Raw genomic sequence first — 15,760 nt, forward strand, 5'->3', positions numbered from 1 at the left:
ATTGGTTATGTGTATGCTCGTTTTCACAAGGTTACTGATGTGTAGGTCTTCTTTGGACAGGAACTGGAAGGAAAAATCCATCACCGCCGCGTGCCGCCGTTCCGCCGCTTGCTGCCGCCATGTGCCGCCGCTGGCCACTACTAGGGTGGTTGTGCGTGTGTGTGTGTGAGTGTTCATGATAGTTAGTGTGGGTGGTTATTTTAGATTAAAGCATTGTAATTGTAATTAGCTTTGATTAATAATAAAAATAATAATAACCACCACCGTAAGGTGGTGGCCGCCGCCGCGAGCCGTCATGGACCGCCACTACCCGAGGTGGTAGTGGGTGGTTCCCCACTAGCAAAACCCTAATGGGCTTAAAGATTAATTTTGGGCCTATTGGGCCATGTTTGGGTGGAAACCCTAATTAGGGTTTAGAAAACCCTAATTGTGAGTAATTGGGCCATAGACTTATTTGGACCCACTTTGGGCCTTGGGGATTAGATTGTGTATTAAGCCCAACTACACCATATGATTTATCTAGTAGAGAGATGGACTTAATGAATTAAGTCCTTAAAGGGTTAAGTGAGAAACACTTAACCCTAATTGTCATTTTATGTGAAACCCTAGTTTCACTTAGACCTTGAGTTGGTCTTTCTATTGGACTTTGATGATTGGGATGATAATGGGCCATCCAAGAACAAGCAATTGGGCTAGAATAATTTAATGGGCCTAGGGTAAGACCCATGTGAGGGTTTGGGCCCAATTTGGAAAATTAGGCCATAGAAAGGCCATAGTTTGGGCCTTGATGATTATGAGGTGTTGGACCATGAGAATGGCAAGTGTTGGACCAAGAATGAATGATTTGTGGAGGTTGGGCCCAATTTAGAAAACTGGGCCATAGTTGGGCTTTGGTTCATTATTAGACTTTTGGCCCTTTGGATTGGGCATTGGGCTTGAGTCAAGATAAGATAGGGGTAAAGTAGTCTTTTACCCAAGTTTGGACTTATGGTTATGAGTTGGAACCCAATGATTAATTGGGTGTTATTTTGATATTGACAGATCGGGAATCTGTCATCCAGCAGCTATGGTTATGTCTACAAGACTTCAGCAGTGCGAGGTGAGTCCTCTTCCAGTAGGAACGGGTCTAAGGCACCAAGGTCGGCCCGTATATGTGATGCATTAGTAGTTGAGTGTGGGCGGGACCCGTATCTCATTATTATCTGAGTATAGATATCAGTTAGATTATTGGATTGCTATACTTGTTGTCTGTGTGATGCTTGTATATGTTGTTAGGAATGCGAGTGTGGGCGGGGCCCGAATCTCATAGTAGCTGAGTGTGGGCGAGGCCCGTATCTCATAGATAGCTGATATGGTATATATTTATATGCTAGTGATATCTGTTGTTCGTTTAGAGCTTGTATGCATTTTCATGACTAGTGAGTGTGGGCGGGGCCCGTATCTCATAGTAGTTGAGTGTGGGCGGGGCCCGTATCTCTTATTAGTCGAGTGTGGGTGGGGCCCGTATTTCATAGTAGTAGTTGATTATGATGTATGAACAGTAGATTAACTTTACATGTTGTCTGTGTGATACTTGTATGTTGGGTTTAGTAGTCGAGTGTGGGCGAGGCCCGTATCTCGAAGTAGTTGAGCGTGGGCGAGGCCCGTACCTCAGAGATAGTGGAGTGTGGGCGAGGCCCGTATCTCCCAGATAGTGGAGTGTGGGCGAGGCCCGTATCTCCTAGATAGTGGAGTGTGTGCGAGGCCCGTATCTCCCAGATAGCGGAGTTGGGCGAGGCCCGTATCTCCTAGATAGTAGAGTGTGGGCGGGGCCCGTATCTCCTAGTTGCATGCTATGTGTAGATGGTATGTGGTAGATTGGGGAGACTCACTAAGCTTCGTGCTTACGGTTTTCAGTTTTGGTTTCAGGTACTCAGTTTTCAAAAGAGGAGCTCGGGAAGATTGCAGTGCACACACCATTTGTTTAACCTGGGATGTTTATACTCTGATATATTTTGACATGTGACTGTGATACATGACTTATGATTTTATATGAAGAAGATATTTATGGCTTTATTAATGGTTTAAAAACGAAATTTTTGGACGGTATTTTTGTGATGTTTCATCAACCAGGTTCATTAATCGTTTCTCCATTGAATTTTCAATAATCACTTTCATGGGATTAGTTGACACAACCTGACCAAGAAAATCTAGAACAAAAAAATAAATAAATGGTTGTTATATTATAGATGTGTAATACAATAAATATTTACATGTAGATAAGGTAGAATGTAAAATAAAATCTTACCAAATGCAACACGAGTGTCGAGATACCTGGCTATCAAATCCTGGAAAGTCACAAAATTATAAGGATCCACCATAATAGCAAAATCATTTGATACACGAACTTTGGTTCTTTTGTAGAAATTATTCTTATGCTTATGATCAACCACCATGTAATCTCCTTCATTTCTGGTCATACCAAAACTACTAATTTCCCTTACATATCCTTCAACAAAGAAGGCTTCAAACGAACTAATGAGATTTTTTATTATTGTTTGTATTTTAGTGTCATGTAAGTGAAAAAAATTGGTTAAGTTTAAAATGTTATAAATTAAAAGCAACATAATAATAAAAAGAAAAAAATTGTACCTCCTCGTCAATTAAAATCATGTCCAAGCTGCTGAACATGTTTGGGTTGTTTTTTAAGTTTACTTCCAAAGCAAGAGTACTTGAACACGAATGTTTCAGGTTTCCTTGGATGCATCGATGCCAGCAACTTTATCATAGACGATCTCATCGCGATTGTTTTGTGTAATGGGTGTAAAATGAAAGAGAAAACAATTAGAATTAAAAAGTACTTTAATATGAAATAAAAGGTATGTATACAATGTATGTATCTATAAAGAGGTATGATTTATAAAGAGGTATGAAAGTTATTGTAGTTGTCAACAAAATTGTTTCCATACTTAATTTCAAAGGATGCATAAATAGATTATATATTATTTCCTATTAAATCAACCTAAAAGTGTAATAGGATCATACCAAAATATTTTAAAATCATATCAAAATTAACCGGATTCTTATGACATAATAATTACAAAAAAAAATCATAATCATCTCTAATATATAAAAATAACATTTTCCTAATTAGTGTCAATTCCAAAGATAGTTAATTTCTGTTTTGTTAAAGGTACGTAATATCTTTTCCTGTTTATTTGAAAAGTTCAGAAAAGTAGTTAACCGATTTCATGTAATTTGTGACAAAAAATCGAAATATATGAATACATATATTTGATGTAGGAACAAAAAAATAATCGAAAAAAATATAAAAAGCGAAAAAAGGTACTGACCTTCTACTACACAACAACGAAGGTTTGAAACAGAGAATGATGATGGAAGTTATAAACAATAAGAATGATATTGCAGGAGAATGTTTGAAGAAAAAGCAACGATTGAAAATAAGTGTGAACTGCAAATTCAATGATGAATCGTATATGTATGTGATAATTTGAATCTGATTTTGTGGTATTAATGCTTTCCTGATAAAAATAGATTTTATATTAATGGTTTACTAATATAAACAGATTTATATTAATGGTTGTTATTAATGTCTTAATTGAAATGGTTTGTTACTGATATGTTTTTAAAGTGACCATATTAAAATCTTTATAACCGGAAATTCAAGATTTAAAATATGGGAAGATTTTATTTGAATTATATACATTCCATTTCAACGGATGTAAGTTAATTTTGTTTAAAAATTGGAAAGTTTTTATTGTAATTAAATACATTCCATTTGGAGAAGATGATGTCATCAATTTGATCTAAAGAGTAGAAAACATAGAATTGAAATACAATCAATGGTCGAGATTTTTTAAAGTGATGTCATAGAGTTTCTTTTTTAATAATATTTAGAGATAATCAACTATTGAATATTTTAGACTTATAATATATATCGCACTTCACTTCACTTCAAATATAATTATGTAAAATGTGTATAACTATTAGAATTGTAACATACAACTCAAATTTTTTTTTATTAAACTACACATGGAAAATGATAAAAAGAACAAACAAAGTACTTAATGAAAGTTGGATATTCATTATTCCACCGTGTCCCACAGCGTGCATGTACATTATCCCTTTCTTTCGGACTTATTTAAGTCTTTATATTTTATCAATTATTTTAATTTGACTTTACACATATTTTTATAATTTAAAATGTTCTAGTATATTTTCATTAGCACCTCTCAGTCAACCGGTTCAAGAAACCACGAGTCCGTGAACCCACCCAGTAATCACGGCTCCAGCAAATGACTTGTGAACTTGTAATCTTCCATTATCCATTTTTTTTTATCGTATTTCAATTTCGCCTCCACCAAACCACCTTACACACTTTCCGTTGACAACCTCTCACCACCCTTTTCACCTATTTAAACACCACCCTCCACCACCAAAAACACCACCGGCCAACACTCCATCCCCCAATGGATCACAGTTTCAACACCTCCACCCCAAATGATGACGATTTCTATGCTGAACTCACAAGACAGATACTGGTTCTTACAGACGAAGATGATGATGTTCAAGTGAAGAAAAAGGGTGACCGGAAGTTTAACCAGAGACCAGTCGGTGGTGGGTGGTCAGTGATGCCGGGAAACTGTTTTTTCAGTTGGTCGGAAGGTGGGGAGGTTGAGGTTCCTGGTTGGATGGAGAGGTTGTGGGTGGCAAACGGTGGCGGAACCGGAGTGTTCATACCTCGTGCAGCGGTACTACACAGGTCCAGATCACAGGTCCAGATCAAAAAGACATAAAAAAACACGGAAGAACAATGAAACTAGGTGTAAGAAATTGGGGTATAGAAAAAGGCTTGGAAATTCTGAGAATTGTGTATACACTTTCAGATTAAAGTATTTGGGTGATACTCCCAACCTTTAATCGGATAAGACTCAGAAATGAGAGCAAGAACAGAGAATCTGGGCGTTATGAATTTCGTGTGTACCATCAAAATGAAGTCCAAAAATTAGTTAAGTAACATTTGCATCAGAAAACTGTCACCAGACAGTTGTATGTCTGAAAATTGTTACAAAAACAGTTTGATGTCTGAAACATGTCACTAATCCGGGTTATTTATATAAGGCTCTGCCCCTTGGACCCCGCCAGGGGCTGCCGCCCCTTGGACCCCGCTCCCAGGGGCGCTGCCCCCGGACCCCCGTTCGTCTGTAAGAGTCCTAACCGTTTAAAATTTAAAAAAAATTTAAACAATAAAGGTATAGAAAATAGGTGTTGACTTATCAAGATTTGGAGTTGATGTGTTTTAAGAGTCCTAACCGTTCTCAACCCCGTTCTCACCCCGTTTCATTTGGATTGTTTTTACTTGAAGAAATGATAGGGGTATCTTAAGTTTGAAGGGGAATTCAAAATTGAGAGAAGAATTGAAGTCATGTTGAAGTTCTTACTTAATATGTGAAACTTGTAGGGTGGCAATTCATTCCATCTATTTGTTGGTTAAGCTTGTATTAATGGTGGAGTACTATGTTCATCAAATTTTAATCCGAGGATGAACATCATAATGGCAAGTTTGACATCAAATTTAAATTTAGGGATGTGCTTCATCAAATTTGAATTTAGGTAGCAATTTGTGCATCTTTATTGCTTGTAATGGCATGTTTGATATCAAACCAAAGGTTATGTGAATTTCTTTGTTATCTACTCGGCCATGTATTAATGTGTCAAATTTCATGAGATTTTACTTGACCTTAGCCACGGGGTGATATTTTGGTTGCTTTCATTGCTTCCATAGAGTCATGTATTGAGTACTTATGAGTTGAAATTAGTCAAATGAATTTAGTAATTAACCTTAATTTTCTAATTATCGGTTGTTGTGTTAATGGCTTACCTATATTATGTTTATTTAGGTGATCTTGGTGTTTATTTTAACTAGCAATGTAAGAGAAAAGATAATATACACGTTTAAGGTGAGTACATTACCGTAGAGGAGCTATCCACTATTATGAAATTGTACTTTGATATGAATTTTCCAATTTTTTGTGATACTATCCTCCCTAATAAATGAAAATAATTTTGCCACTTGTCATCTTCTAATACATTATGCCACATGACTTTTTCTTATTATTTTCATTTTTTTTTCACATTTTTTTTATAGTTTTTTCATTTTATTAAATTCTGCAAAATATTTAAATATAATAATAAATGCATATTAATTTTATTAATGGATTCCTTCTAATTTTAAAATTACTAAATTAAACTCTCATTAGTTTCTTTTGTTTATTTATCTAAATTATTTGTTTAAATTTAAAAGAAAAAACACTTTAATTTTAATAATTCAATATTTTTCTCACTTTTTTTATAAATTCAAACTTCAAATGTTTAGAATTTCATATTTAATTCTTTTTTTAAATAAACTCATGTAATATATGGGTGTCGCACCTAATATATATATATATATATATATATATATATATATATATATATATATATATCCATGCTTTGGGAAAAAATAATTTAATTTTATTAATGCTTTCACAACGAAGTTTGAGTTTTTAAATCAGTATCATGTGCATTTATTTCATTGAGTGGGTTGAGACTTGTGTAGTCTAGATAGTAAAGTAGAAAGGAACAAAGTAACAAAATGGTAAATTACATTCTAGAACACATTCATGTATGTTCGTCCTTTCAAAACCTTCACATGGTTTATGTGTGATGGTTTATATGTAACCTAGTTTAACAAAATAACGAAGTGGGGATCTCTATTTAGTCAATAACCATATTTTCTTTCCTCTGATTTACTTTAACACCCCGATTGTTAGGGGATTTTAGATTTAATTAAATTAGAAATAATTAATTTAGAAGTTCAAGATTAATTAAAATAAATATGGAGTAAAATATTCAAATTATATTTGTTCATTGGTGTTAAAAAAAAAACTTAATTGTATTGTTGCTAATTTATTTTGTTAGCTAACCAAGTTGTACATATGTGGGTTTATGATTATATTACTGTTTAACATAAATAATCAACTATTGAATATTTAGACTTATAATTTATATCGCAGTTCACTTCACTTCAAATATAAAATAGGTATAACTATTAGAATTGTGACATACAACTCAAATGTTTTTTATTAAACTACACATGGAAAATGATAAAAAGAACAAACAAAGTACTTAATGAAGTATGGCTTGCATATTCATTATTCCACCCGTGTTCCCATAGCGTGCATGTACATTATCCCTTTCTTTCGGATGGTCGACTGATTTGATTTAAGTCTTTTATCTTTTATCAATTGTTTTAATTTGACTTTACACATATTTTTATAATTTAAAATGTTTTAGTATATTTTCATTAACACCTCTCAATCAACCGGGTCAAGAAACGGTGACCCCACCCAGTAATCACGGCTCCAGCAAATGACTTGTGAACTTGTAATCTTCCATTATCCATTTTTTTTATTATTCCAATTTCGTCTCCACCTTACACACTTTCCGTTGACCAACTCTCACCACCTTTTTTCACCTATTTAAACACCACCCACCACCACCAAAACACCACCGGACAACACTCCATCCCCCAATGGATCACAGTTTCAACACCTCCACCCCAAATGATGACGATTTCTATGCTGAACTCACAAGACAGATATTGCTTCTTACAGACGAAGATGATGATGTTCAAGTGAAGAAAAAGAGTGGCCGGAGGTTCAACCGGAGATCAGTCGGTGGTGGGTGGTCAGTGATGCCGGGAAATTATTTTTTCAGTTGGTCGGAAAGTGGGTAGGTTGAGGTTCCTGGTTGGATGGAGAGGTTGTGGGCGGCAAACGGTGGTGGTGGCACCGGAGTTTTCATACCTCGTGGCGGTGTACACCGGTCAAGAAAAAGACATTACAAACCTCGGAAGAATCTTGAATCATCAATAGCCTCATAGGACTCGTGTACTTGTATCAAGACCATGCATTATGTTTTTAAATGACATAAATGCCCTTGCACTATATGTAGGCCATCGAATATATGAGGGTATTTTTGTCGTTTTCTTATACATCTAACTTCATAGAATTTCCCTCCATGTTAAACAGGATAATGAGTCGGTTTCAGGATATTTTTCTTATTTTCAAATTGCCTTGTCCCTGTACTTTAGCTCTTTGGTCAACTTGACCCCCTCATCCAAAAAATCTTACACTTTATAAAAGATGCTACAATTTCGTTAATAAACGCAAAATAGCGAAGGTAAATCGTTTCTCCAAAAGCCATAATCAACAAATCAAGAGCAATATAAGCTTTCACAACTTGTAACTCCTACAATGAAGGTTGTACATTGCTCTAGATTTATCAATTTAAACTCTGAAACAAAACGACTAACTTATCATAATATACAATATCAAAGATCAAAGATCCTATAAAATCCCAAATCAAACTAACCAAGTATACAACCACCCTAAAATTTTCAGCTGTTTTTCAACCTTCCATTTCGTTGACCACAATTTGACCAAACTTCAGTCCTTCGGTCTTGCTAACCACAAAGAACTCAACGCACGAAGTCTTGACATATAATCATTAATTACCAAAAGTGCCCTTGCAGCTTGCCTTGTGGTCAATATCCGATGCAATTGTTGCAACGTTTGTTGTCTCAATAAATCAGCCTACCAAAAGATAGCATTTTTTTAAAACTTTTTTTCTCAATGTTTTCGATAATCTTGAGGTGTATATAATTCGTATTACCTGATGAAGAAAGTTTTCAAGTGTTCCAAGCTTCCCCATAGCCATAGCCATCTGGCCCATGTAATCAACAGATCCACCAGAGGTTGAAGAAAGAGTGTCAACAAGTGATTGTTGCCATGCTTCCATACCTTGAGATAAAGCATCTTCAGCTTGTTGTGAAGATTGTTGTAAATTACATATCCCCATTAACTGTTGATCTGTTAATGGCTCCAAATGGCTCCCGAGTATCTATTCAAAAACAAAAAGTCAAAATAAATTGGGATCGAAGAAAGTCAAAGTGTTGGTCAAACCTTGAGAAGCTCTGATGATCGAAAACCACCAATCCACATGAAACAACGTTCAGCTGGTGACTTCCACATCCCGGAAAGTAGGTGAAACACATCGGATTTTGCAGCTATGGATTTGAGTCTGAAGATTTCATCGTAATGTGACATGATTGCATCAACAAGAACACGAAGCTCGTTATCGTTTGCATGAGTGTTGAATGCTGATCTCACATCGTTGATTAGTCTTTGATGATCTTCTAACCATCTTGCATAATCCATGTCGAATGCTAATGCTCCTGTTGATTGACATGTTTTTCATGATCTTGATCGAATAATCGAATTGTGATTTTGGGAAAATTTAGGGTTGATTAGTGATATTACCATTTGAACCAAGTAGATGGCTTTGATCTCCACTGGCAATTAACATACCCTGTTGGCGAGCTTGTTTAAGTTCATGTTCAAGTTGTGTAAGCTTGAGTCGACTGTTTTCAAGTTGTTGAACGTATGCCTGTGATGATTATGGAGATTATTTAGGCAAATCATCGAACATGTAGTGTGCGTAGGAAAGAAGGTGTGATAAGGTTAATACTTTTTTTCTCAATCGACTTTTCCTAGCTGCTTCTCGATTCTGAGCTAGTCTTCGAAGTATCTGATTCATGAGATTATAGAACAGTGTAAGGTTTTTATGGAATGATTTAGAGAAGATGACGATGATGGTGGTTTTGAATTTTGAAACCTTTTGGTCTCCGATTTTTCCCATTGATCCTTCCATTGAATCTTGTCCTCCATGTTGAAGACTGTTAAACTACAGAGAACGAAGGAACTATTCATCATCTTCTATTCAGAATTGAAATGGTTGAAATGATTAAAGAAAAAGACAAAAGATTTACAGAAAAAGACAAAAGATTTACAGAAAAAGACAATCGCTTGAAGTGCAGAAAAGTAAATGAAGGGAGATATAGAGATAAAGACCTGATTTTTATCATCAGTGTCGATATCAGTAGAAGTGTCAGTTTGTTGGCTGTTATCTGCAATGCCAGATTCTCCCCAATTCTCAAAGTGCCCTTTTCCAATACCACCGCCACCGCCTCCACCACTTCCGCCGCCGCTAACCACCATTGCTTTATGGTGATGCTGCATCATGAACTGGCCTGTATCCACCCCTGTCCCTATTGAACTCATCTCTGTAGTGGACCCAAAGTTCTAAAGAAGTAAGAACACCAACAAACAAGATTCAGCTTCCCAACGAACCCACATGAGAAATCGCACAAGAACACAAAAAAAATGTATTTTTCGATGCACCCACATGATAAAATCATACAAACATACAAAAAATCATGATACCCATGGCTACTTACCATGTGATGTGACCGAAACTGTAAGCCATTAGAAACAACAACTCCATTTCCATTTCCTGCTCTTATTTCATTATATATCGAACCTAACAAACCCCGAAAACGATTTCAAAGTTACACACAACAAACATATAGAAACATTTCTAGAAAGAAACAGAGAAAGGGATAACATATACATACTTCTGCTTAAATCAACAGCATCCTCTTGATGAAAGGCAGATGAGTGTTGAAGCTCTCCAAGATCCGTAAAACGCGTGTCTGTTCTTCCATTTTCATCTCCTCTGTTTTTCATCAATAACCCACCACCATTATCGTTATCATGATCGAGAAATGATTAAAAAATAAGAAATGAAGAAGAGAAAGTGTACCTAATGTAGAATGGAGAATGGCAATACAAGTCTGAAGACGAAAGAGGATGAGCAACAGGTGGTGGTTGTGTTGGTGGTGTTGTTCTGAAGCTTTGCATTTCTTGAGGTTAAAGTGAATAACAATGGCGGAAAATGGAAAATCTTCGGAAGGTAAAAGTATATGATCTTTTCAGTGGTATCAGTATGAGAAGATAGCGAATCAGTAGTACGGTAGCCTTTTCCAATTACACCCAAAATAATAGTCCATCGTCAGAAGTTTTTGTCATTATTGCATATTCTGACCCTATCACTCTCTCTTCTCTCTTCTTTTTCTCTTTCCCCCAAGTTTTTGAGCATTTTAGTCTCCCGATACACCAGCAGAAAACACAGTCATCCTAATTGCGTAAACGCACCTTTTCTCCCTCATTCAACCCTCGCGCGCGTGGCGTCTCTCTATTTATGAGACCCCAATTTGCTTCGATTGTTTGGACCCACGTAAGCGCACGGATGCCACAGGGATTTTGTTAATATTTGGTTAATATTGGGGAGGTTTTTGTTTTTGTTTGGTTTTGTGGGGATTTGAGATTAAAATATGTATTTGAGAAAATGAGATGTTGAAAAGAAGATTTTGACATAAAGTGAAAGGCTTTCGGACAGAGGTAACGGAGCCAGTTCATCTCTTCTGTTTTTTTGAGCTTGGTTTCCGTCTAATCAATCCCTGTTGAAAGTATTTATTTGATAAGATATATTTTGGGATTTGCTTTTTTATTCTCAAAAAGAATTTCACTAGGCGGCTTTGTATCATTTGAATTTTAAAGTCTGAAATTTAGATAAGCTTTTCTTTAAGAAAAAGGAAATCTATAAAAAAAGGTTTCTATATTTTGGTTTTGTTGACAAAAATTTAAACCGTAAGCACAAATTTTAATGAGTTCCCCAAATACTACATACAATATATATCATACACACATCATACATACATATCATGCTAAAGCAAGTGCGCGTCTATTCCACCCTTAAGTCCCTTCTGACTCTCTAAGTCCCTTTCGACTCCCTGAGTCCCTTCTGACTCCTTCGGTATCTTCCAACCGGTACGGGTCTATTTCACCCCATACAGCTAAGCATACAGTCATACTAGCAAGAGTCGTAAAAGACAACAAGCTCATACATACATACCACTAAGTGTCACACAGATCACTACTATCTTACTACATAATCCAGTGGGCCGGCATAGATATCTTCGACTCATCTCAGTCTAAAGATAGACAAATCACACTCCCGGGTTGCTGCTACCACGACTCCTCACACTGAACATTCCAAATTAATCCTAATGAATAATCAGGGTAATAACCCAAAAAGGTCCAGATGACCATCTAACATGCTTATGGGTAAAAGACCATTTTACCCTTCCCTTAATGGTCCCCTCAACCCATGGCCCAGGTCCAAAAGTCCTAAGGCCCAATAATGGCTCAAAACCTAAGGCCCAACAATGGTCCAAAAGACTAAATCCCAAAAAGGTTCCTAGTGAGTACGTTAAGCATACCACCTAAGTACGTTGTCACACCCCCAAACCGGAACGGCGAAGACGTTCGGGGGCGGAGGACGTCATGTACAATATCACAACAATTGCATAATAGTAATCAAAGTACAACAACCATGTATTGATAAAGTATAAGTTTTTACATATGTGTTCAAATCATTGTATATTGACACCAAAATGTATAACAAAAGTTAAAAGACATGAGTCTATGAAGCTCCGTCTTCTCAAAACATGTGGATACCTGTTTACTGATTTCCTGAGAATACAAGTAGTTTTGAAAAGAGTGCCAACAATTAAGTTGGTGAGTTCAAAAGCATGTTTGTAACTGAAATCTGTTTTCTATTCCTTGAAATTGTAAGTATGTATTCCCAGAAATTATATATTTTCTGTTGTAATATGTTGCAAACAAAATTGTAAATGTTATTGTACTATGAGGTAGTATAATGTAGTTTTAGTTCACATAAAACCATGAGAAGTGTGTTTTCTCTATACTGGAATAGTGTTATGTATTTGTACTTGTATGAAAATTGTGTGTTTGTAAATGTCTGGTTTTACTAACTGTACTTGTAAATACTGTATTATAGTTTTATTATTAAATAAAACTATGTGAAGTTGTTTACTTATTCATACACTAATCGTATTGTTCAATACCAAATTGTGAGTTATCATAACCATGCTTGACGACCTAAGATGGCCTGAACACGGCGTTCTTCAGGCGTCGAAATCGGTACGATATTTGTCACCTCAGGCCTGCCGGCCTAGCTGTTGCAAGCAGCTCAGGTGCGGGATTGTCAGTCCCGTATAGATCTATAACACAAGTGTCACGCTCTCCCTCCAAGAGATTCTGGTTATAATTTCAGGACTTGGTTGGTACTTAGATAAGTACGTGAAGTGTGTCTCACAAATGCTATATTGACGGTTACGTGTAGAATAATAAAAATTTACTTTGTAATGGATAAACTTGTAAGTAAATCTCATAAACTATATTTGTTATAGTTTATATGTTTGTTTTCCGTATTGTAATCTGAACTTTGAAAAACAATATGTAAGTTCCATAAACTATACATATAACAGTTTATATGTTTGTGTTTTACTGAAACGAAAACATTTGTATTCTTAATAATTTGGCAAGTTTAAATCGTTATTTCTGTGATACGGTTGTTCTGTGAAATTCATTATTTATACCCAATTTGTATTAAAATAGTTTGCAAAAATTATATTTTTGCTTAACAAGTTTAAAATGATTTTATACTTATATAAATATAATGTTTATGTAATTATGATTAAATAGACTGTCGAATAAATAATTTTACCCCAAGCTCACAACCAAACAAGGAATAGGAAATGAAGTCAAATTATCAATTCTAAGTCTGTTGAACCTTATATATATATATATATATATATATATATATATATATATATATATATATATATATATATATATATATATATATATAATTTTAATAACGGCAACAAATAATAAGTATTGAAAACATTTAGATATTAACCCAAATTTCTTGTGTTACACATGTATCCCCCCCTAAAACAGTGAAAAATCATGAAAACGTAGGGGTATGAACTCACCTCGTGTGCGTGTTCTTGGTTGGTTACGATGTGGTCGTGAAAATTATCGGGTTAGAACACGTGATTATAGTCGTATCCTAATAATATTATCACGTGATATCGAATAATAATTAGATAAAGTAACGATTTAAAGTGTTTAAACAACACTAGTTTTATAAATAAAACTTACCAAAACTTCTTAGAATTTGGAAGTAAAATCCCTCTTGAAGTAGTTTTTATTCTTTAGACTAAAAGGTTTTTGAGAGAGAATTGTATGGAAATTTGTTTACCGAGAGTGTAAAAGTGTAAGATATATGCATGTGGTTCCTTAAATATGAAGTAAAATATAGGCGGTTATAATCTTAGAAAAGTGTGTCAAATGGATCAAAATTGGAGTTTTCGGCCGAGATCTCTACCCGAGAAAGAAGATTGCGGTCCGAGGGATGTTTGCAGTCGAGAAGGGGCGGTTTGCGGTCCTGACCGAAATCCTGATTTCAGTCCGAAGATTCATGGCCTTTCGCACGTTTTTGGTCCGAGGCAAGAAGGTGGGCCTCGCTGCGTTTTCGGTGGAACAAAGCCGTTTTCGGTTCGGTGGTAGGACCCAATACGAGGGTTCTCAGCCAAGTGCATTAATTTCTCAACTTTTGTAACACTTTTATAATAAAGAGTTTATACATATTAAAGTATTAATTTAACTTTAATGAATTAACAAATCAACAACTTATACTTTTATTTAGCAAGTTTGATTTTTGTTGACCTTGGTTGACTTTTGTTGACTTTTACGGATTTGAAAAATAACGGGTTGTCCGATTATCCCCCCGTTAGAGGGAATTTCGTCCCGAAATTGTTTCAAAAGTGGTACTTATGAACTAGGGAAAAGATGTGGATACTTTTGTTTCATTTGATCTTCCCGTTCCCAAGTGAATTCAGGTCCCCGCTTGGCATTCCAGCGAACCTTCACTATTGGTATACGGCTTTGTTTTGTTCTTTTTACTTCCTTATCCATGATTTCCACTAGTTCTTCTGCGAAGTGTAGACTCTCGTTTAACTCGAGTGGCTGCAACTTACCATGAGGACACTGGTGCTCGACTTTAACCTGATGACTGGTCAAGCACCTCTTGACTACCCAAGCCACGTCCCTCTTCATACCGGGCCACCAATAATCTCTCTTCAGGTCCAAGTACATCTTAGTGGCTCCTGGATGGATCGATAATCTCGATCTATGCGCCTCCTCCATCAGAATATGGCGAGCTCCGCCAGTATAGGGCACCCAAATCCGCCCTCGGAAAGTCATAAGCCCTCAACTATCCGTCGTAAACTCAGACACCTGCCCAATCACCCGCTCCCTCTTGCGGTTCTCCGGTCTCACGGCCTCCACCTGGGCCTCTCAAATGGTATCTAAGACTGGAGTCATCACTATCATCCTTATACACACATCTTAGATCGGAACACCCTCTGCTCTACGGCTCAGGGCGTCGGCTACCACATTAGCCTTGCCCGGATGGTATAAGATCTCGCAGCCATAGTCTTTCACCACGTCCAACCACCTCCTCTGTCACATATTTAGGTTGGGCTGATCCATGAGATACTTCAGGATCTTGTGGTCCGTGTATATGGCACACCGAACACCATAAAGATAGTGACGCCAAATCTTGAGGGCGAACACTACCTCCCCTAACTCCAAATCATGGGTGGATACCTCATCTCGTGAGGCTTCAGCTGCCTTGACACATATGCTATCACGTGAGCCCTCTGCATCAACACTGCACCCAACCCTGAGATAGACGCATTGCGATAGACCACAAAGTCCTCCACTCCCTCCGGAAGGGCCAACATCGGAGCTTCGCACAATCTTTGGTGAAGAGTCTCGAATGATGCCTGCTGCGCAGGCCCCCAAACAAAAGTAACGCCCTTCTGGGTCAATTTGGTGAGAGGAACCGCAATCTTGGAGAAATCCCTGATAAATCTCTGATAGTA

General features: G+C 36.5%; 1 protein-coding gene across 1 annotated transcript; it reads right to left on the minus strand.

The window, feature by feature from the left end:
• Window positions 1-8,215: 8,215 nt before the first annotated feature.
• LOC145166508 (transcription factor TGA2.3-like) lies at window positions 8,216-11,121 on the minus strand. Its single transcript, XM_079085513.1, has 10 exons — window positions 10,705-11,121; window positions 10,517-10,617; window positions 10,340-10,422; window positions 9,954-10,184; window positions 9,718-9,786; window positions 9,571-9,630; window positions 9,363-9,489; window positions 9,006-9,277; window positions 8,716-8,943; window positions 8,216-8,636 (listed from the first exon to the last, which is right to left on the minus strand). Exons 1-10 carry the CDS (start codon window positions 10,800-10,802, stop codon window positions 8,490-8,492), a joined length of 1,416 nt encoding a protein of 471 aa, XP_078941639.1. The 5' UTR covers window positions 10,803-11,121; the 3' UTR covers window positions 8,216-8,489.
• Between the last annotated feature and the right edge of the window lie 4,639 nt (window positions 11,122-15,760).

This window comes from Lactuca virosa, chromosome 3 (assembly GCF_052849685.1).
Source record: "Lactuca virosa cultivar CGN04683 chromosome 3, Lactuca_virosa_CGN04683_v6, whole genome shotgun sequence".
NCBI classification, from domain to species: domain Eukaryota; kingdom Viridiplantae; phylum Streptophyta; class Magnoliopsida; order Asterales; family Asteraceae; genus Lactuca; species Lactuca virosa.